This window comes from Pseudopodoces humilis, chromosome 4, assembly GCF_049639895.1.
Source record: "Pseudopodoces humilis isolate 2021_Gansu_Grassland_sample_001 chromosome 4, ASM4963989v1, whole genome shotgun sequence".
Taxonomy (NCBI): domain Eukaryota; kingdom Metazoa; phylum Chordata; class Aves; order Passeriformes; family Paridae; genus Pseudopodoces; species Pseudopodoces humilis.
This window is the reverse complement of record NC_142203.1, coordinates 69628926-69651041: the sequence shown is the minus strand read 5'-3', so window position 1 is coordinate 69651041 and position 22116 is coordinate 69628926. Positions and strand designations below refer to the sequence as shown.

Below are 22116 nucleotides of genomic sequence, written 5' to 3'. Positions count from 1 at the left end.
AGAGAGGCAGGAATGGGACAGGGACAGGGTCAGTGGTTGGCAAAGGCAGGCGACAGCGACAGGAACGGAGACACGGACGACACACGGAAACTCCCTGGCCCCGCCCCGCGAAGAGGCGTGGCTCCGCCTTCGCCCCGCCCCCTCCCTGTTGCGGTGGCGTCACCATCGGCCGTTCCCGATTGGCCCGGCAGGCGCAGGTGACGTCACGGCATGACGCCATCCCGCCGGCGGGGCCCAGACAAGATGGCGTCGCCCTGTTCCGGCGGCGCCGAGCGGGGCCCGTAGGGACGGCGGGCGGTGACTGCGGGACGGCGGAACAGCGGGGCCGGGGGCCGCAGGTACCGGGCTAGACTGGGGGGATGCAAGTACTGCGTGGAGCAGTGGGGCTGGGTCGCCGCAGGTACGGGCGGGGACCGCGGGCGCCGCAGGTACCGGGCAGGAGCAGCTGGGGACGGGCCGCGCCCCTTCCTTTTCTCTGGGAACGGAGACCCTTCGTTCCTGCTCTGAAGAGCCGCTGTGAGGTGCCAGCACTCGGCCCTGGGCTGGACTCGCGAAGCAAGGCGGGGTGACACTCCTGTCCCACAGGCTCCTGCTTTCCAGCAGTTTCCGAGACCGCCGGAGTCAAGGGAATGTCTTTCTGCCTAGTAACCCCTGATGAGTTTGCCCGGTGGCTGTTGAGATCCGAGTAAGCTGTTGGTGTCTGTGATGTTCGGAAGTGTCTCTTCACAGTAACTAAATCAGTGAGGAGCCAAAACAAACATCTGATTTTCTTTGGGGGTGTGGTGTGTGTCGAGTCTGCCTTCAGGTAACTTGTTAATTTCTGCCTCTTGTGCTGTGCAAGTCACGGTGCTCATCTTCCCTATGCTGCTTATGACTTTACTGCTAAATCACGGAGTATTCACTTTTTGTCATTGTCTCCTTGTAGGCTAAAGATCCAGTCATCTTTATTTCATGGGTTGTAGCCCTACACTTCTCTTTTTATGCTTGTCACCTATTTCTGGATCTTTTCCAGTTATCTATTCTGCTTTACACGACATCTTTCTCATAGTTTGGGATGCAAACATTCCATGCATGTATACATTGGTATAAGAATACTTCAGTTTAGTTATTTGTAACTTTCTGATAGTACTTTGTGTTCCCTTTAGCTCAGTTTTTACTAGAAGTAAGACATCCAGTGCAATTATTTATTTCTTTGTTTATATTTAGTATAATTGATGGGCTGTCTTCCTGTGTTTTGATAACTCAAAATTTATCCTACTAACGGATACGATGTTTTTTGGTTTTTTTTTAATTAGTAAAAGAAATTACAATAGATGGAAAAGAGTAGCCACCTTATCAACTGTTTTTATTCCCCACATCATTAGACATTCCAAAGAAGTGAAAAAAGCCTGGTCATACAGAAATGTTATGACACTGATGATGTCTCATTCGGGTGGAGATAAGCAGATGGACTCTGTCACTTGGCTGTGGAACTAATAGCTGCCCATGTGTTCATGTTGTAAAATGTATTCATGTTAGATTTAAGCACTTTGAGGTCGATATTCCTACATGACTCACTTTGGCAAGTGTGTGTTGCCAAACTAAGGGGCAGCTGAGTTGTGCTTGGTGATGTAACTTCAGCGGCTGTGCTGCTGATGGAAGGCTTGCTCCATCCCACAGCCTGTTAAGGGACTAAGAGTCTTTTGTGTGAGGTTGGTGAGAGGGATCTTACTCCCACTCCAGCTGTGATCTAGGGTGTTGAGGAAAAAGAGGAAGTGCTGCAATTAGCCAGACCTCTTCCTCACCTTCCCTTATCAGCCTTGAGGTATGGAACTTGCTGTCCCTGTGCAGGCACTCCTGCAACTGCTGGTTTCCTGGCATTTTTCAGGCAAGAGTGGGGAAAAACGTATTTTAGTCTCCTTTCCTTTTCTCCGTAGGGAAAATCTGTGTAGCTGTGCAGCAGCCACGGGCAGTAGGGTGGGCTAAGGTGCTCCCTGTGGCAGCAGCAGAGTCGTGTGCAAAGTGGCGTTGGGTTACAGCACCACGAAGAACTGCTGCTCAGTGACTTCAGTTTCCTGTACACACAGAGCTGCAATTCAGATGTGTCAGTGGTTCTTAAGGTTACCGTTGCCACTGGGTGGCAAAAACCTTAATTCTAAGGCGAGAGAGACAAGAAAGTATGTAATTTTTAAACAGCTTTCACAAATTTGTGGGTTTAGTTTCAGAAACAAAACTGAAAGCTATGGTTCTTTCCTTGCCTCACCACCTGTACTTAGCCTGCATGTTTTATATCTCCTTTTATTTTTTGTTTTTTTTTTCCTGTGCATGCCCTTTGGAACAAAGGAGTCAGGGAAGGAGTTTCTGCTACTAAAGTGCTATTCAAGCATGAGCTGAAGCAAAGGGACATGAAACTTTATAGGGAAAACCAAGAAACTCTCAGATCTAAGTTATGTGACTCTGTAAGTGTTAGTTTCTCTTTAATGAAGAGAACTTACATTTTCAGAATATTCAGAGTGTATACAGGTCAGCCTGGAGATTTCCTGTATAGTTTATGTTGATGGACAGAAAAATTGTACTGGTGAAAAATCATCAAAAACACTTGGAAGAGCTCCATCTCCATTAATCACATGATGTTTTGTTATCCTCGAGACAAAAACCTGTAACTGACAGAATGGAGTCAGGTTTCTGGACCAATCCAGCCTCATCTGTCACACTGTGACAGCTGGAGCTGTTTTGGCTGGTGCTGGTAGCAGAAGTGCTGTAATGACACAGAAGGTGACACCGTACTCATCCTCTTTTTAAATTTGTGTAAGCTTATGGTTTCCTGTTGCTTTCCTGTTGCTTTCTCAAACTGTAGGGATCAAAAATTTCATTGTCCAATTTAGTGAATTGATAATTGTTGTTCATATCCAGTCTCTGTATTATGAGTTTTTAACAGCAGTCTGTTCCCATATTTTACAGTTGATGCTGGGGTTGAATATTTTGATAAATTGGTCTTTGAGAAATTTAGTTTTCCTTATTACACAGGCCTTCTGTCTAAGTTTTCTGGTATTTTGTTTCTAGCATAATCTCTCCCAGTCTCTTCAATCCCAAATTCCAGAGTTTCAGCTGTCATTTTACAAGGATCTCTACCTAAGGGCATGATTATCTATTTAAAATTGATCAGTGCAATTCAAATCAATGTCAGCATAAGGAAGGTCTAGTGGAGCCATAATTTGAGAGCTCTGAAGCTGTTTGTGAAAACAGTTCTTTGAAGGAAAGGCAAAGAGGGGTTGTTTACAATTTATAAATAGTTCTCTTGTTTGAAAAAGTAGGTTTTTTAGGATGCATCAAAGGTTGGTTTCTCATCCCTGCATTGTGTGTGCTTAAGCTGATGTCTGGGAAGGCAAGGCTGTTGATCTTGCAGCACATACCACTCTGCGATCGACCCTTGGGATTAGTGCAGTTGATCGATACGAGCCTGAGCTCGCGGTTGTTGTGTGTTAACTACTTAGGTGGGTAATCCTCTCTGGTATGCAAGTGCATTGCTTAATGCTTTGACCCTCTGACTCGGTTTGAATAAGCTCATGTTCTGTGTCCCTAATGACCTTTTGCAGTCAGTAGTCTTGTGCTGAGGTCTCCATCAGAACCTGAGCACTGGGGGCTTTCCCCTCTCTCAAGACGTTAGATTTTATTCCAAATCCTTTTGTCCAAAGGCTTTTTTCTTAAATGTTAAGAAATGCTGTCTTTCCTGTGAATGGGAATTTTTAAAGGACAGACCGTGTGTCCAGACTGGATTTGGTTTGTGTTTTTTCAATTTTTGAAAGCTACAAGGTCTTTCCAGAGTCCCTTAAGCTTGCAATGTACTTGAAACATAGAAATACATCAAAAGGGAAACACAATATCTTTGCTCTAATTTAGATTTAGATCTTCCCTTCTAGAAGGACAGCAGATTGGTTCAAAATACCATGGTGCATTAGTAGTGTTACACTTTGTAACTGACTGAGCTTGTTTTATCTCAGCTGCATTTTGTATCAGAAACTCTTAAAGGATAGTAACATTTTAAATCAGAAGAAGGTGAGTCCTATCCAAGATGTTGTCAGTTCTTCATCTGGAAGATTATCTGTATATGAGAACAATTAATATATTTACCTGTTGATGGTTGATATAATGGAAAGTAGTAGTAGAGAGTTGTGAGCTCTTGTCTGGTCTGAGTAACTGGAGCTCAGCATTTTTTGGTAATTATCTACTAGATTATGTGAAATAATTTATTTTTAAGCCCCTTTCTTATATATATGTTTGTGCTTGTACCATTTGTCATTTTTAGGCTAGCTGCTGATGAAGCCATGACTGAAATGACTGCTGAGATTTACTCCTGGTTTTGGGACGGTGTGTTTCAAAGGGTGCCAGTTGTGCTGTGTCATGTTTTAGCCCTGTGCCTAATTTAGACACAGGGAAATGCTTGTGTGTTCAATTTGGTACACCTCATAAATTCTCAGTGCTAAAATAAAACTAGATTCCTAGTTTACTGGTACCCTCTGAAGTACCTGTTGTTAAAACTTTGTTTCCTTCTGTGATGCAGCAAAGCCACACTGGGTTCCACCCTAATGACTAATACCATCATGCATTGTCCTGTGTAATAATTTGACGTAGAAATATCAGAGGCACATGTAGCAGGGAAGGGACTCTTGAATAAAATCACCATTAATCATCTGGAATAAAACTGCTTGATGATTGAAAAAGGGCAGAAAAGCTTTATGCTGCATAGCCTCCAAGAAAAGAATGTGTTCTTAATCTTTTAATTAAGTATTATGTCACCACAAGCAGTTTGTTGACAGTCTGTTTGACTTACTCGTAGAAAACAGGTGAAGGATTATTTAGTTTCATTTTGCTTGCTGTGTTTGTAATACTATACAAAAGAACTGTTTCCAAAAAGTACCTTTATATTCTCTATTAAGAAGAGAGGGAGAAAAAAAAAGTACCTGTAGTTAGAGGCTTCATTCTTGCTTGTGGAAGATACATGTTTTCTGTTTACTTACCTGGAAGTAAGTGCTTAGTAATTTAGTGTCTCTTTTGCAAAGAAAATCCAAGAAAAGACAGTAAAAGTCTTGTTGCTTTTAACTAACACTGTTATTTATTTCTGAATTTGTATGTAAAAGGAGAGCTATCAAATTCAAGTGTGAATATAAAATATTATACTGTTACGGTCTGTAATCTCATCTGTGTGAAGGTCTTAAACTGGAAAAGCCTTATTAAATGCAGCTTACAGAATCCACAATTTATTATAAGATGAAAGATAAATGAAGGAAGGTGAAGGTGAAGAAGTTGGTTTTGGCACAAATGGCAAGGTGATCTGAGCTGCTTTTGAAGTTGGGCATGGACTCTGGAAGCTGTTGGCAAAATGACTATGATGGCTGTTTTTTTGACATGGTAATGTCACCCTCTTCATACTGAACTCCCATATTGCATATGCAGTTATTGTACAGTTCTGAAAGTCTGTCTGTCTCTGGGGATGTTCTGTGTTACAGTATTGGAGATGAACACTTGAAATGTAACCATATTTAACGCAAGGGATCTGGCTGTACTCTGGATAAATTGGTTTTACCGAGTAATGGAAAGGATTTCTCATTTTCCCTTCATGCTGGGAGAGAAGCTGTGTATCCTTTATATGCCAGTCTTTATTCAAGGCAAATTTCTCCTGTAATTTTATGTTCCTGCAGGAATCTGAATGTGATTCTCATGTTCTGTTGTTAGGCAGCACTGGATTAATTTCCTAAAGTAGGCTGGATTGCATCAGGCATATGGGTTATGAGAGGGGCAGGCTGGGACTGATTCTCAGGTAACAGGAGACAATCTGATAGCTCAGAGGAGGAATGGTCAGCCCACAGTATTGGCACTTTTCTTCATAAAAAAAAAGTCATCTTGCTGTCATGTCACGGTTATTATGATGGTCCACTGAGAGAGATCTTTGTGCTGTCAGCAGTCCTCAGTCCTGTGTTCTTGCCAGCCTTAAATGTTTGGAGAGGAGAAACTGTGGGATGACCCTTGGGTGGTCATGGAGCAACTTCATCCAGCAACCTACTCTGGTCTAGTTATAAAATAAACTAAGGCTAGATTGCGGAAAGTAAGGCTAGAAGCTGAGTCAGATCTGCCAAAATGTCCTGAGAAAATTAAGCTAATGCATCTTTGAAGGCTTCTTTTTGCACATAAAATGAGCCATTTCTGTTTAGTTATTCATTGCTTTAAGTGTTCTGGGGCTTGCATTCATTACTGTATCTGCTGAAGAACTTCCTGATGTGCAGGGAAAAAGTTTATACTACTCAGTGAGACAGACTATACAGTATATAACAAAATTACATATTTAAATAAATTGGAAGTAGTAACTTATAAATAAAATTTGGACTACACCAAATTTCATATTCAAATCTGAAGTGAATCCTTGGGGCTTTTATAGTGAGATGAAAAAGACTGAATAGGAGTAATTTGGTAGGGAATGGATACTGGTCCAAACTTGAGAGGCTGCAGTGAGATTCCTGGGGTAGCTGTGGGTTTGGGATTTGGGAAACACAGGTTGTGTTCTGACTTTGCTGCTGGCTGAACTGGATGACTGTGGGCAAACTGCTTCAGCAGTTATTCCTCATACCTGCAAAACAGAGCAGTTTCACTGCTGGTTATGTGCCTTGACAGGTATTCTGGAGTCTCTTATAAGAGTTACGAGGTGCTGAGCGTGTAACGAAATTTCTGCAAAACTACTTTCCCCTCAGGGGAAAGAAAATGAATGAGAAGTGTGTAGTTCCTGGCATTATAAATATCCTGTAGGTATCTAGATTTCATCTGAAAGCAGTGTCTTTCCTTGTCTTTGGTTTCTTTTCTATTTTCCATTCCACTTGGGCACTGAGAGTTCAGTATCCATATGCCTTTACTGTTGGGAGGCTTGCAAATTGTGTGCGTATGTGTGTGTCTCCCCTACTACCTTGCCAAGTCTGTGGATTTTGCTCTGTGCATTTATGATAGAAATTTTACTTTCTTAGTGCAGACTCCTTAAGGAGTAGTACACTACTCCTTAAACTTCCCTGCCCAAACATTAACTGCAAGTAGGGTTGCAGTGCTGGGAGGGCAGACTTGTTGTCTTGCACAGAGGGAAAGCACACCCCTTCAGTTTGTTTTAAGTAAGGAAATTTAAATCTTAAGGCTCAATTTGAATGGAAACAGTAGGAATTAAGGTGGGTGGGTGAGGGGATTATTTTATTATGCTTAGGGATCTACTGAGTACCTTCTGTGAATGTGGCAGGGAGGGAGGAATGACATCTGTGCTATAAAAAGGCTTTCTGAAGCAGTATGTGAAGGGGAGTGAAGCAGCTGGAGCATCCTTGAAAGGTACATCTCAAGGACTGAGTATTTGCTCTGCTTCCCTTTTTGGAGGGTGGGGATTGTCTGCATGTTTGTGTATCTTCACTGCTAGTAACCTCAGCTGTAGCAGTTGCACACAGAGTAAACCTTCTTTAACAGATGTATAGTATCTCTTTGGTTTTTCCTTCTTGCTAGTGGCTTCCATTCCTGAATTTTTCAATGTAGTTGGATTACAGGCTGAACCATATTTCCATTTAAGTAGCCCCTAATAGAGGGGCATTTGCTATTTGAGAACTACAAAATGAAGAGATTGCAAGGAAGATGTTTCTGCTCAGGACTGAGTATGCTGCCCTCAGGTAGTGTGGGCCCATGAAGTTTTCTAATATAAAACACAGCAAGCAGCTCATTTACTTATCATGCTCTTGTTTTGTAATAGATCCACTACAGCTGAGGGCAGCCTCAGTTTCACTTCACCGCTCAGAGGTAATTTTTTGTTTTCCTACACTAGACGAGCTTACTCAAGGCAACTTACCTTCCAGTGTTCCAAATTAATTCAGATGAGGGTACTACTAGTTTGCTGAGCTGTTCAAGTGTCTGCTACTGTTTTCATGTACAGAGCATTTATTTTTTTGATAGCTCAGCTTCTGATGTTTCTGTTACTATGTGTTTTTAAAGGGCAGAACATCATCTTTATACCAGTTCTAGCCTCTCCTAAAGTTTACAAGCCATTGCAAGAAATAATTAAGATGTTACTATTTGCTTTAAATCGGTTTCCTGCTCTTAATGCTCTGTTATGCATCAGTTCCTTGTTAATTAAAACAAGTTAATTTTTTTAATTTATAAACATGACTTCTGGTAGTGAAATTTAATTTGGTGTTGTTTACCCATAGTATTACCCATAGTATTTCCCGTCTAGCTCATCTTTTTAATGCAGTCATTCAGTCCTATTTGGACTGGATGGGATGACTTGAAAGTAGGATTGGCTGATGTCTGGAGATGAAATGAGATTGGTTTTTAGGCACTACTGCAATGGGACCGTATTTGCTTGATGCATTTTTTGAATTTCAGTTTGACTCCTTTGTTTTGTTGAGTTGGTCAGGTAAGGAATATGTCCTTGATGAGGCCTCAGCTCACAGAACATATGACAGTAACTGAACTGAATGTTCATAAACAGTGATAAGGGTTTGTTTTCTTCCTGGTCTTTTAGTTTCATCCTTTAGTGTAGCAAAACCTGGCATTTTTTCAGATGTGTACTTCCATCTATGCTTATTTTCTTGTCTCAGTCTTGATAAGATGGGTTAGATGAGGATAGATGCCTGTTGGCTAAACAGGAGTGACACATGATTTGAGGACAAAATGAGTTGGCACTGAAAGTTGAGACTTTACCAGTGACATGTTAATGTGTTGGAGAAATGCATAAGCCCTAGAAAAAGTCAAATAAACTTGTGAAGAATGTCACACCCGTGGCACCTAGAATGCAATTCAGGTTTCTCACATTAGCGCTGTCAAGGCAAAGGCAAACCCAGCCGCAGGAGGTATGCTGTGAAAATCAGTGAGATTTAAGATGCTATGAGCTTACATTGTCACTTCACAAAAGAGTGCTTTGGAGACTGCACTTTTCCAGATGTCTCAGTTGCTTCAGGAGTATGAAGTGTTTAGGACTTTTCCTTCCATGTATCTCAAAGTATGTATTTGGAGAAAGATTTAATTTATGGTAAATTGCGGTGTTTCCTGGAAAATGGAAACACTGAAAGATGAAACGCAAAAGGGAAGATTGAGATTGAACATAAGGAAGAAAAGAAGGTGATGAGGAATTTAACAGGTTGCCCTGGGAACCTGTGGGTAACTCATCCCTGGAGGTGTTCTAGGACAGGTTGGATGGAGCTTTGAAAAACCTGATCAACACCCTTGCCTGTGACAGAGTGTGTGGACTAGATGGTCTTTCAAGGTCCCTTTCAACCCAAAACATTCCATGATTGAATCAAGTGAGTTTGCAAGGACTTTATATACTTATAACATGGCTCTTTTACTTGAGAGAAATAAGATGTATTAGTGGGAGACAGGGACATCAGATGGCAGAAATAGTTTAACCATTTTAACCATATGATGGAAGAGATCCTTTCAGGAATGGGAGATGGCTGTTGTTGGTCTGATGTGTATTCAGACTGCTTGGGCTGAGCGTGCAATCAGGGTCTGAAACAGTAGTTCCCATGCTGAATATCAGTATTTCAGCCTGCTTGCTGGTTTCTTTGGAGGTGGAATAGTTAATATGTTTTTTTTTCTATCAGTACCATGCTGAATTTTCCTGGGAAGATATTAAATGTGTGGTAAGAGTGGGTAGTGCATGTGACCCAAGTATAAAGGAAAAATTGATGCATCTATAGTAGTATAACACTGTTCTCATTATTCTTGTACAGTGCAAGATGAGCATATTTTGGCTGAGATCCAATACATGGAACTGCAAGTGATGTTTGACCTGCTGGCAGATCTTATTTTTCCATTTAAAAACTTTGGCCAACTTGATTTCTTGATAGATTTTTTTTTTCTCCTTTGTTAAAGTAATTCCATAAGTGTTAGTATTTCACCAAATTTATAACCAAAACCATAATTATCAACAAATGTTATAATTTATCTTCTGAGCTTTAACAGGGAAAAGATGACAACTTTACGGATTTCTTTAGAATGGATTTTTTACATAGTCATTTAATTGTTGTAATGTATTGAAATAAATTAAAATCTGGTTAATAAATAAATATTGAAAATTAATGAATACAATTGCTTTATGTAACAAAATAGTTTGAGTTTTTGTATTGGTATTGGGAGAAGGTCCTGGTATGGTCAACAGACTTGAACTTATTTCTAAGTAATACCAGATCAGCTACCTGTTACCTCTCTTGGTTAAAGAGCATAAGAACAAAAAGCTTGAAATTGCAGAGGTTCTATTCTTTTTAAATTTAAAAGAGTACGTTGTGATTAATGGATTAAAAGCTGTTTTACTTTGTTGTGCTGGCAGCATTTTGAGAGTGTCTGTCTAGCTCTCATTCATAACTGGGACAAGTCTGAAGTATTAATAATACTGAAGTACTTCAGAATCAGCTTGTTACATGTTGAAGTACCACTGCAACAAATAGAGCAGCATTTTAATTAGTTTTTGATATTCTGGGTTGCAGGCATACATTCTAAATGTGTGGGCTATTCCACTGCTTTTTCATGCATCTTTACCAAAAGAACAAAGTAAGTGGGCTATTTCATTGTTGAAACTAGCAATTAGAAGTCTCTCTCACTCAAGAAGGGTTGTGTTGAAATATTAGCTTTCTTCTAAAGTTCTGTGATTAACGAGGAAAGTTAATGCACATGCCTGGCTCTGGTTAGTGCTAAAATTGCTTAGAAAAAACTGACTCTTTTGTAGTAGTATGAAATCTTATGGTAATTAAGCTGAAGTAGCTACACTTGTTGATAGTTACCAGATGCTTACCATCTGACAGTTTCAAACTCTCAAAACTGGTAGGTATTTGCTATTCAAACTTTAGATATAGGAAAATAGGAATTAAAAACAGTTGCTCTGCTCATCAAATTTGGGATTTATTTCACTGGATTGAGATTATTGCAGCCCTCACTGCTAGTATGAATCTTGGGTTGTATTTTTCTTTTTTCCTGGAATATAGGAATTGCATGGCACATTTATATTTTTAGAGATAGATATATATATATCTCTAAAATTTGTCTTGCTTCTTTCGTGCCTCAAGGAGGGGAAGTTAGTCCTCTATTTCTAGTTTATCATTCTTTTTGTTGGTGGTGTTGTAGTTTGTAGATTAGTGAAGCTCACCTTGAAGTAAAAAAAAAAGAAAACACATCTCTTTTCTCTCAGCTCTTTTGTCTACATGATCTTTAAATAACTTGGGTAAAAATCACTAAATTGCACATTGTAATTTCTGGAAAGAGTCCTTTTTAAAAAGGTCACCCATCTGCATGCATTTGCTGCCAAGTTAAATGTGAATTTAGAATAGGTGCATCCTCCATGCTGTTGTTTGGCATGTCAGTGTCTGACTAAAGGAAAAACTTGCCTTGATCTGCTTTGACGAAAGGGCTGGCTGTAAGTACTTTTCTGTTTCCTCGTGCTGCTACCTGTGAAACTTGTATTTCTAGGGCTTTGTGTGGTGTATAATTTTCAACTGTGTTAGAAATCTGTATGGCTGATAAGTCACCAAGTGACTAAAAAAATGGTATATTAGTGTGCTTCATTTCCACAGCCATTGTAGGGTTGTCCCTGATTTCTGGGTGAGGTGTATGGCAAATTATGCTTCAAACACATAGTCAGGATCTTAAAAGAGGAATGGAGCTGTCTATTATCAGCTATGAACCTTAAATTCATAACCAGTCAAACAGTAAGTACTTGTAACGAGTCCAGTGTCTCTAATGAACAAAGTGGGACATGACATGAGGATAACTGGAACTGCAGGTATCTGATGTCAGGGCCATGAATCCATATGGAATGACAGAGAGATGCCATGCCTTTCTGAGAGTGTGTGTAAGCCTCCAACAGAGAAGTCCGGGAGCAAAAGGTTGATTGTCCACTCTGTCATGTTAAGCTATGGCGCAATTTGAAGAATCAATGTCTCCTGATGTTTATTCGCGTTAGGAAGATGCAACTGAACATCTACATGAAAACCTTCATAGTGGATGTTATGACTATCACTAGTGTTGTCTTGTAATCCAGTGATCTGCACATAGTCCTATTTTTCAGGGTCTTCTCTTCCTTTCATTCCTACTGATGTATTTGAAAAATGCTTTAGAAAGTGCCATTTTACTTGGTCTTGTCCCTCTGCCCCTCAAGCATTGCACTAGTAACAACAAACTGCATTTGTTTGATGTAGACTGTTCAGATTTAGGTCACTCATCACAGCTGCTTTAACTGTTGATCCATAGGATATGTATGCTGCAGGGATACATCACACCTCCCTCAGATCCCCTCTTGTCAGTGTAAGCCCTACTCTGAATGGTTAAATGTAGGATGATGACCACTTGTATTTGTATCCCAGAAGATGAAGATATCATTAGATCTGTCTTAACTGGTGTCCCTTGAAAATTGGGTAGCAGCTTCATAAGAGTGTTGGCTTGGAGGAGGTTTTGGTTCGTTTATGTCAATCTTAAAATTGACCAAGAAATTTAATTTACTTTATCTTCTGGATTATGGTAGCGCTACAGAGGAGTTACTGTAGATAAAGCTAGAACTTACTTTTCTGTTAGACTGGTGATAGCTTTTTTTTTTTCTTTCCTTTGTGGGTTTTTGGTTTTGGGGTCTTGGTTTTTTTTTTTACTTTGTTTTTTTTATTGTTGTTTTGCTTGATTAGGTATTTGGGGGGGGATGTTAGTGTTGTGGGCATGTAGTTGCATTATGTCACATGTTGCATTACAAGTTCATCCAGACAGCTGTTACCAGGGGCTCAACATCATTGTGCTTTATTGCAAGGGGAGTACCTTCACATGCTCTTGTTTGTAGAACTCTTAGAGGTACAAAGCAGAAGCAATTGCTGCAGGTTTTGGGGTGATGTCATCTATTTGGATACTACAGTAAAAATATGGAATCTGTTTTGTACTATAGTGAAGTTGCTGGCTTTTTGCTGAGAGATCTGAGCTGTGTAGCAGTGGTTGAACACTTACATAGATGGGAAGCTTTGGTATGAGAAACTTAACTTTTTTTTTGTCTTAGCAACAGACACTGTTGACTTCTAGTTTTGCTTTTTGAAGCTATATATACAGAATCCTGTTGGTTATAGCCCTTCACTTGCACTGAAGTTAAGTTGTTACAGTGAAAACTGAAAACAGTCTAAATTTTGAACACCTGTGACCATTAGAAACCAGTCAGTTGAATCAAAGTGATTTTTACTTTTTTCTTTACTGTAAGATCACTAGTGCATTAATGTAATATAGGCAGGAAAAAATGTTTTACATTTTTAGACTTCTGTTTTTGTAGTTTTCAGACTGAATGGCACATTCTTAGTTGTGTGTAGACTACCCAATGTGTATTAGCAGGTAAAATGAAAATTGCAAGATAGATCTTTCTCTGAAAACCATAGATGTGCTGATTTGATTATGGTTGATAACTTGAGGCATTTTTGTTTCCTTTCACCCATAAGTTATTCACTTTTCATTTATCTGAATTTCAGGTGGAAATTACTTGAGGGAATTAACATGGTCTGGGATCCAGACATGTTTGCACCCCAAACTCAGGAACAGAGCAGCAAGAGAACAGTTCTTCCAAATAGTTAAATTGGTTTGAGTTATCATGAATAAAGCAATTACAGGTATCATTAGTGTAGGATACTTCCAACTTGCCTATTCAGAACTCCTTCAGAAGAAAAGGAATGAAAATATAAACTCAAGGTAAAGTAGAAGAAACATTGAAATAATAGCAAAAAAACACCTCAACTTCCCGGAAGCTCTTCATGAGTCACTCTTTGTAATAATTTTTTGTTCTCTTCTGTTGATTAGACTCCTTTTGGCATTACCTACTTGAACCAAGTAATGCTTTTCTGTGTCCTCCATGTGTAGCAGCACAACTAAATGCCATTCAGGTTTAGGTGATGGCATGCACAGTGGATTGCCTTGGTCATCTCTGTGTCTGCAAGCCAGTCCAACTCATCACCTCTCTGTACCAGTTGTTGCTGTCATCAGTTTCGCCTTGCCACTTCTGTTTCTGCATCTTTGTGGTGTTTGTTGTTGTGGTTGTTTCCCTACCCCTCTCCCCTTCTGTCATGATCACTCTGAGGTCCTCTGCCCTCATCCTGGGCTCTTGCTATGCTGTGTTCCTCTGATTGGCTGGTTGTAAGAATGTTGACTTGCTGCCTCAGTGTTACTAAGTAAAAAACTATACAGATGGATGGACAAGAGTTCACATAAGGTTGCTTCAGTTCCTTTCTTTATAACCTTTAGGTACTTACCTGATCTTCTCCATGGACAGCTGGCCAGAAGCAAGAACAAGGGAGTGAGGCTAGGGAGGTCTACATTTATGGAAGACAGCTTGTAGGTGGCTGTAAGAACACCCTGTAGTATGATGCAACTGACTGGTTCCTCTAGAGCCGGAAAGGTGCTGAAAAAGCTTTTTTGTCCTCTTAATTTACAGTGTGCAGTAAACTATCAGGCCAAAGTCCATGTGTTGTTACCAACAATGCCCTTCAGCATCTTGTTTTGGAGTGTGGAGATCAAAGGGAACAGTGGTAGGGCTGGACTTGTCCATCATCTGATTTGGAATAAGTCCAAATTTCAAATTAAATTTCAAAATGAGTGGTAACAAAAATAAGCAAACCTTTACTGCATGGTATAATTAATGTTCAGAAAATGCCCAGAATCATAGTAACAACATGAGTAACCACCTAACTGGATGCAAATATTGTTTTCCCAGCCAGGATGACAGAGCAACAGCATCATACTTGTAACAGTGGTCCCTGACAAGCCTGTCAAATCTGATTAGACATAAGACATTATTTTAATTAAACCTTCTTTGGGAAGGGGGTGATGAAATGTGGCTGGCAGCCTGTTCTTATGTTACTGAGTGTGGTGCTTAACAGTTTTGTCTGCTGACAAGTGCCTTCTGAAGTAATGGTGTCTTAATAAGTGCACACTTACAGTGCATCAGCAATACCTGTGTGATATAAACTCAAATGTTATGTTAATCTAAAGTGACTGGCTCTGGAAATAATCCATTTCATGACTAGCTTGCTGCTGATGTGTCTTAGCTATTTCTGTGGTTAATTAAGGTGTTTCATATGGCAGAGGAATTATTTTTCCACTGCATCTTGAAGTTAATGCAGACACCAGGTCAGCATTAGGATTTTATTACAGGATTGGTAGCAAAAGCAAGATACATATATCTTATGTGGGATGACACTGAGACTTTATGCAACTCCAGTGTTATAGGCTACTGCAAGACTCCTTGGAAGCTGGATGTGCAGTTTTGGCTTGTTGGGATTTATACACATTGCTACTCATGTCCTTGGAGCAGTAGCAACTGGTGCTCCCTTGAGCAAACCCCCTTATCAACTTGAGTTGGCAAAGTGAGGAGGTTACTTTCTCTTATCAGAAGTTTTTGAAATCTTCTAAAAAAGGAGTTGCTTTTCAGTCTGAGGCAGTAACTAGAAAAAAAACTCTGAGAAATTAAAATAAGTGTGTAGAGGCTTTCTCCCAAGTTCAGTGGAGAGTGAGCAGTGCCATGCAGTCTCCAGCCACAAAGAGAGGACTGGTGAGGATGTGAAGGTATGATTTTATGTGTCACCTGGCTTTTTCACTGAAAACAAATCCAGTTGATAACTTAATTGCTACTCTCACAGACAGGAACTACCAACACAGCTGGCTGTGAAACCTGGGTCTGAAGGTGCAGCTATTTCATGTGCTGTTGTCTGCAGTCTGGGCATTGGGACCGGTAAGATTTGTTCAGCTCCAGTGGTTGACATGCAGCTCTGCTGGGTTGTCTGGTGGCTTTGCCCTTGACGTCCTTCCTTAGATGGCAGGCTTGACACTATTTCACCTTCTTTTCTTTCTGTCTTTGAAGCCTTAATGTTTTGTTTGTTTCTGAGAACTAGTTGCCAGAACCAGTTTTTGGCTTAGTGGAATAGTTTCAGACATAATAGCACTGCTGAGAGAGGTTGGTGAGTTCTGAAAAGAACTTGACAAACATTGAGCAGGATGACACACAGTTTTTATGTGCAGCATGCACCTGGACTTACCCAGCATGACTCACTTCCCCATGGCCCAGCATCTGCCCACTGTGTTTCACAAAGTCTGGTTGCACATGGGTGATCTTCATACGGGTTTGGCTTTGGCTTAGTATAGAATTCCCGTTAGCCAGGACTGGTTCACCTGTTGATTTCGACATAATGTTGAAAGGGATCTTTGCACCACAAAAGGGACTTTAGTCCTAGAGTACCTGAAACTGGCTCTTCTTGTCCCCAGTCCTGTCAGCAGCATCAAGGAGGAAATAGCTAAACTGTGTAATACACACTTTCCTTCAAAATGTAATGTTTGCCATTGGAATCTACAATGGGAACAGTGAGCCCAGGAGTCCTTGGCTGGGGAATCATGGGCATGAATGTTAGATCTGCCCCATGTTGTTGTGCTTTGCTGCCTATGGGGATGTACCAGAGGCCTCCATGGTTTTGAAGAACAGCTGTTGAGCATTTCAGTCTATGAGCTGGAGAATTTCAGAGACAAAGGCCAACTCTGAGTCTTTGTCATGCATAATGTCACAAGGAACACTTAGAAATAAATTCAGGCACTCTAGAAATCATGCTGTGATGTCTTGAGCTAGACTTCGTGATATACTTCTAATCTAGCAAAAAAAACCCATGTTATTGAGTATACCATCACCATTCTGGAGCAGAGTTTTAGCTGACAGCTAATTCTATAATTGAACAACTCTTCTCATGAGGCAGGCCTACTCTCTGTTAAAAACTGTCTAGGCACTTCTTTGTTTAACATATTGGCCATGTAGGATTCCATCCAAATTTTAAAATTTGTTTTAAGAAGTTGTTGCTAATTGTAGGCAGTGGATGGGGCCAAACTGTTCTCATTGATTTCTTGTGTGTATCAAACATATCTTCCTCATGGTACCATTTATTTTATGCTTGTTGTATGCATTGCCCAGTGTGTCTAGGTGAGCGCCATGCTGGCTAACTGGCTGCATACCCATTGCCGTAGTATCCCTTTTTTAGAGCAGCAGGGATTAAATTGAAGAGGATCAGTGTGGTATTTCCAGGAGGAAAAGCTATTCTTAATGCCATGGTAGGCAGGGTGTGCTTCATGAGGCTGGGGCAGAGTGGCCACTGAGTGCTGTGATCTGTAACTCTGTCTTCCTGATCACCCTGGTTGTGTCTTGGCTGTTTGCTGTTTTGGTTTTTTGGTTGGGGAGTTTTTTTCTTTATTTTTCTATTTCAGTTTGCAGGCCCTGGGCTAAGTTTTGTCTGCTCAATTGTTTCAAGGCTAAAAAATGTGTTTGCTTATCTGTCTTGGGAACAGGCACATCAGGTGTCTGCAATGTGTACCATAACCTACAGATAAGACTCTGGAACTGCATAGACTCGCTCTGTGCTCTATATACAAAGTTCTTCAAGCTGTATTAAAATGTTTTTCAGGTTCTAAATGGCTTCTAAGAAGTTGGGATCCGACTCTCATGGTAAGTGAAATTTGGCATTCTTGTCTTTTCAACAGGGTAAATCCTACTATTGCTGCTGACTAATGTCCTAGCCTAGACAGTCCATTGAGATTAATCTGTTTAGCCTCTGAGTAGTTTTTTGTTAGGAATGAAGTGCCTTGGCTTCCTTCTTGCATAGTTGCTTGCTGATGCTGTGTTTGCCTGTTTTCTGATTAAACTGAAAATCAGTCTCTGGCTGTTCACTGTTCCTTCATGGCAGAATAACACATTCCCCTTCCCAAACAAATACCCCTTCAGAATCAAAGCTGAACTGCTTTGGTGTTTGCTAAAATGGACACTAGATCTGTAGCATCTTAATATAAAAGCAACATGAGAAGCTGAATTGAAAGTGAAGCTTTTAATGCAACATTGAATTATGTTTCATTTTTGCTCAGCTGTGAATTTCTCTCCTAAATTGGACTAAACTGGTTCAGAAGGCAGGTGAAGAAGAGACTCTATTTTTCTGTCTTCTACATATGAGATGCATAAGGTCATGCAGGTGATTGGTATCATAAAAGTTACTTGCCTGTAATGTCCTTATTTTTTAGAAAATGGGGTGTAATTTGAATGTAATTAATATTGCTGTGAAACATTAAAGTTCAGTTTGTTGTATGTAATGTGGCTTCCTCAAATCAGTAATCACGACTTTTCAGGCTATTAAAACTAATGCTTCTAGATATTGAGCCTTCATATTTCTGGCTAGTTTTTCCACTAAAAGGGTCCTGGAGAATTCCATTTTTCCTGGAGCTTTTTGTTCAGTCTTGCAGGTATAAAGTTGAAGTACAAAATAAGAAAGGTCTCACTTAAGTGCTGCATTAAAAATTAATAAAAATAGCCTATCTAAACTTCATTTTTAGATGGTCTCCTCCTTTGCTGCGCCACAGTGACCTTGCTGCAAGACAACTAATTTTTTGATTTGGTAGTTGCCAGCTATTCAGCAGTTGCTCCTGTAAATCTTTGATCTGCTTGTCTTTTATGTCTGTTTTTATTTTTCTCCTCACCTAAACAGACTAGCAAAGGCTGCTCAGGGCTAGAATTCAACATGTCTTAAATATTTCCCACAATAGTATGGTGTGGTGGAACATGCTCCTGGCTTCAAAATAACAAGGTCCAAACAAATGGTGCTGTGAGCTGCCTGGTTAACTTGTCTGCTCCTTTGTGTACCCTCTGTTCCTAACCACATTATCACTGTACTGTTTCTGAGGAGTAGTGGAGCAACTTCCTTGGCTTAATTATGTCTTAAGAGATCAGCAGGGCAGTTTCAGTCTTCTCCAGGGTTGTTAACTCAGTAAATGAATTTTGGTTTACTGTAGAGCATCCATCCACGTGGCTGCCTTCAGCTCTGTCTCTCTGGCAGACTGATGAAATCAGTCAATATAGTTGATGTATCTCTTGTGATTATTGTTGAACTGCTTATTAGAGGTCAGAGGGCTGTCACTGAATCAAGAATGGTTAAGGCTGACAGGGGCACCTGCAGATCATCATGTCCAAACCTCTGGCAGGGTCACCTAGAGTAGATTGCTCAGGACCATGTTGAAATTGAGATGAAGATGGGAACACAAGGTATGAGTGGAGGGAAAGGAATCCCTTTTCCTGTGTGGGTTATGCCAAGTGTGATGCTTCAATATTTCAGTTGTATTTTTGCTGTTGCTATACAATTTCAAAGCTTTTTCACTCTTGATTTCTGACCATTATGTAATTGGTTAGTGTTTCCACAGCAACTGTGTTTCCATGTGGTTTCAAAACTGTTCCACATTCATAACTGGTAACTGTTTTGGTTGTATGTGTGTGTGTGTTTTTATTTATTTAATTTTTTTCCTGAAGTTTCCATTTTGGTGCCAAACTGAAGGACACTTCTATGAATTATACTGAAGTGGAGAGAAATCCTACGCTTGTAGTAGCTTGTGCCAGGAATGTAGTACAGAGCACAGTGCCAGAGACCTGGCTGAGAAGTATACTTTTGCCAAGTCTATTCTCAGAAATTAGTATGCTTTTAACTGATACAAGGATGAAGTGACTAACAGACTTACTAAATTACAGTTCGGTAAAAAGTCATTTCACTTGAACGTGTGACTGTTGTAACAATGTCTTTCATAATACTTTTTTTTTTTTATGTAGGTTTCTTCTTGTTGCTCTAGAATGTGGCATTTAAAACAATTTGCACCCTTTTACTCCTTGGTGTGTTCACTGTTATCTGCTCAAAAAAACCAACCAGATCCTTGGCTCTCTGGATAAGATTTTAGCTTCACCAAGCTAGTACTGTTCTGATTGGGCTGGAACAAACTGAATTCTGCGTGCATTCTGTGTTTTGCCTCGGACCTTTTGCCATTAAATACCCTAAACTATTTAAGGTGTTTTTAATATGTGCTTATGGGCTTTTTCTCATAGTTATATTCAGGATGAGGGTTATAGCAAGGGCTGTTACTGAAAAATCAATATACTGGGGAGAAAGTAGGAAGTTTTTATTCCTTAGTCGAGCTTCTGGGGTTAAGCTGGCAGCTGTCAATATAGTTAGTCTAGGTGTGCTTAGTATTTATTTGTTGTGCAAAACAAGATTGCTGGTATGTAAACAGCAAGGTTTGTGCTTGTACCCTGTGTGGCTGCTATCTGCTTTAGGTGTAGTTGTGCAAGGGGAAGTGCCCACTACATATTATCAGTAGGTCTAATAAGACAAGCATTTGCATGCTGAGCAATTTGGGCTGGGAGTTTCATGTGGAGAGGTGATCTTGCTGCACTTGGATCATCTGGCATAGAGCAGGACTTGTGCCAGTGGGACTAAGTAGGCTGTGATGGCAGCAGCTGGCAGATCTGGTTGTCTCTGACCTGGCCATTATCTGGCTGTGGAGGCTGCCACAGTTGTTATTTCTGTATAAGCAAATGCTTTACCATATCAGGCTCTCGAATTCTCAGCTCAAGTACAACTTGGATGCTGTGTTGTAAAGAGTGGTAGTGTAGGCCAAGTGAGGTGCTGTCTGGATGTTGTGCTGTGCAATGCTTGGATATGTGATTCCCAGTAAGAATCACTGAAAATACTGTTGTATTCTACCTGAAGCATTTTTTTTTTCATCCTGGAGGTGCAGGTGGGGTGTAGGTTGTTCACTGTGACCACCCAGTGAGTGTGCATAGTATGAGAGCTCAAGTAATGACTCTTAAAAAAAGCATATAAGCCTTTTAACTGCAAATTGACAGGATGTTCTTGTTTATGAATGCTGTTCAGCCTCTCGGAGTCTGTGGCTGCCTTGTAGATGAATCAACAGCAAGGGAACACAAACAGTACTTAAACTGCCATCTGAGTATGAAAATGGGTCAGATAAAAACAGCAAGTCACAGTTCACTGAGCTAGGGCTTGGTCACTGAATACCATCTTAGATATTGCCACTAATGTTTTTCTGTATCTGTTCACTCAGGGAGAAGCTACAAGTGAGGCCTGGAGTCACTCTTCAGGTTGTTTCATATGCCAGAGACCTTGTTTGTGATTCCAAAAGCCTTAGACCAGTGATCCAAGAGACTATTTTCAGTTAATGGAAAAGTTGTTTAGTTTGTATTTTGGATTTTCTCATACTTCTTCAGTCTCTCAAGGAAAACACACAAATAGTCTGACTGCTTGGTGGTGGTTGAGCTCTAAGTGTTTTATCCTCGTGAATTTGTAGGAAAAGTGTCATCCCAGAAAAAAAAGACAGATGTAGGGCCTGATAAAGTTAGATTGCCTTGTTTCAAAAATTAGAGTTGCTCTGCTAAATAACCTTTTTATTTCATGGTGTTTTGTTTAAAGTGGAATGGCTTTGGTTCATCGCTTTGCCTTTGTGACCACTTCTGTCCAAATGCTACTTACTAGTTGTATGTCAAAACCTGGACTCTAGTTTTCCTTAGTTGTTCTAAAGTTGGGTAATTTTAAAATCTGTTTTGAATATGACAAAAAGTGATGGATCTTTTTATAGCAATAGAATACAGTGTTCAGAAGAGCTTCAGCATCCAGTTGTGTAGGAATAGTAATGTCACAAAGGAAACTAAAATACTGGTTGCATTGATGTCAAAATCTGGTGGATTGTGAGGGGGTTTGCCTTTTTTTTTTTAACAGTTCTTGGCTAGAATTTAGGAATTAAACAAAATCTGAGCAAATTCCCTAAGTTAAACTGAGACACTGAAGTCCAAATAGCTTCAAACTCTTATTTTTGTTGTTACCTGGTGTAGATGCTTCAGCGGAGATAAAATAGCTCCCAAATACAGCAATGTAAGCCTGAATTGAAAGTGTGAAATTCGTGAGTTGTGGGGTTTTTTTCTCAATTTCTGCTTCTGATTTCAGGGCCTTTCAGTTACCTTGATGATGTCCCATTTAAGATAGGAGACAAGTTCAAAACCCCAGCAAAGGTTGGGTTACCCATTGGTTTCTGTCTGTCTGATTCTTCTCAGCTTGTCAGAGAAGCCCAGGTAAGTGATATTTCGTCTTCCTGCTCCTTCTCCCCTTACCCCTGGCCCCAGCCTGTGGTGCTATGTGTTCCAAGTTGTTGCAGTTTGCACACAGACAGTCGTATATTTCTAGAAGATCTGTTGGGCTGTATAGAAAATTAAAATATGATGGTTCATGCAAAAAGCTTCTAATTTTTATTGCTTTAAAAAGCCAT

General features: G+C 40.2%; 1 protein-coding gene across 5 annotated transcripts in view; it reads left to right on the top strand.

Annotated features, from left to right (window-relative positions):
* Positions 1–214: 214 nt before the first annotated feature.
* The window catches only part of UBAP1 (ubiquitin associated protein 1), a 33537-nt gene continuing 11635 nt past the window's right edge, over positions 215–22116 (top strand). For 2 of the 5 annotated variants that reach the window (XM_088053961.1, XM_014259149.2), the window contains exons 1-4: positions 215–338; positions 15636–15727; positions 17436–17476; positions 21798–21922. In XM_088053961.1, the coding sequence (XP_087910087.1) occupies positions 17443–17476; positions 21798–21922 (159 nt within the window). In that variant the 5' untranslated portion in view covers positions 215–338; positions 15636–15727; positions 17436–17442. Of the gene's footprint in view, positions 339–504; positions 806–15487; positions 15562–15635; positions 15728–17435; positions 17477–21797; positions 21923–22116 lie in introns of those variants that run through there. The other 3 variants (XM_088053960.1, XM_014259148.2, XM_014259150.2) reach the window with 3 other exon arrangements.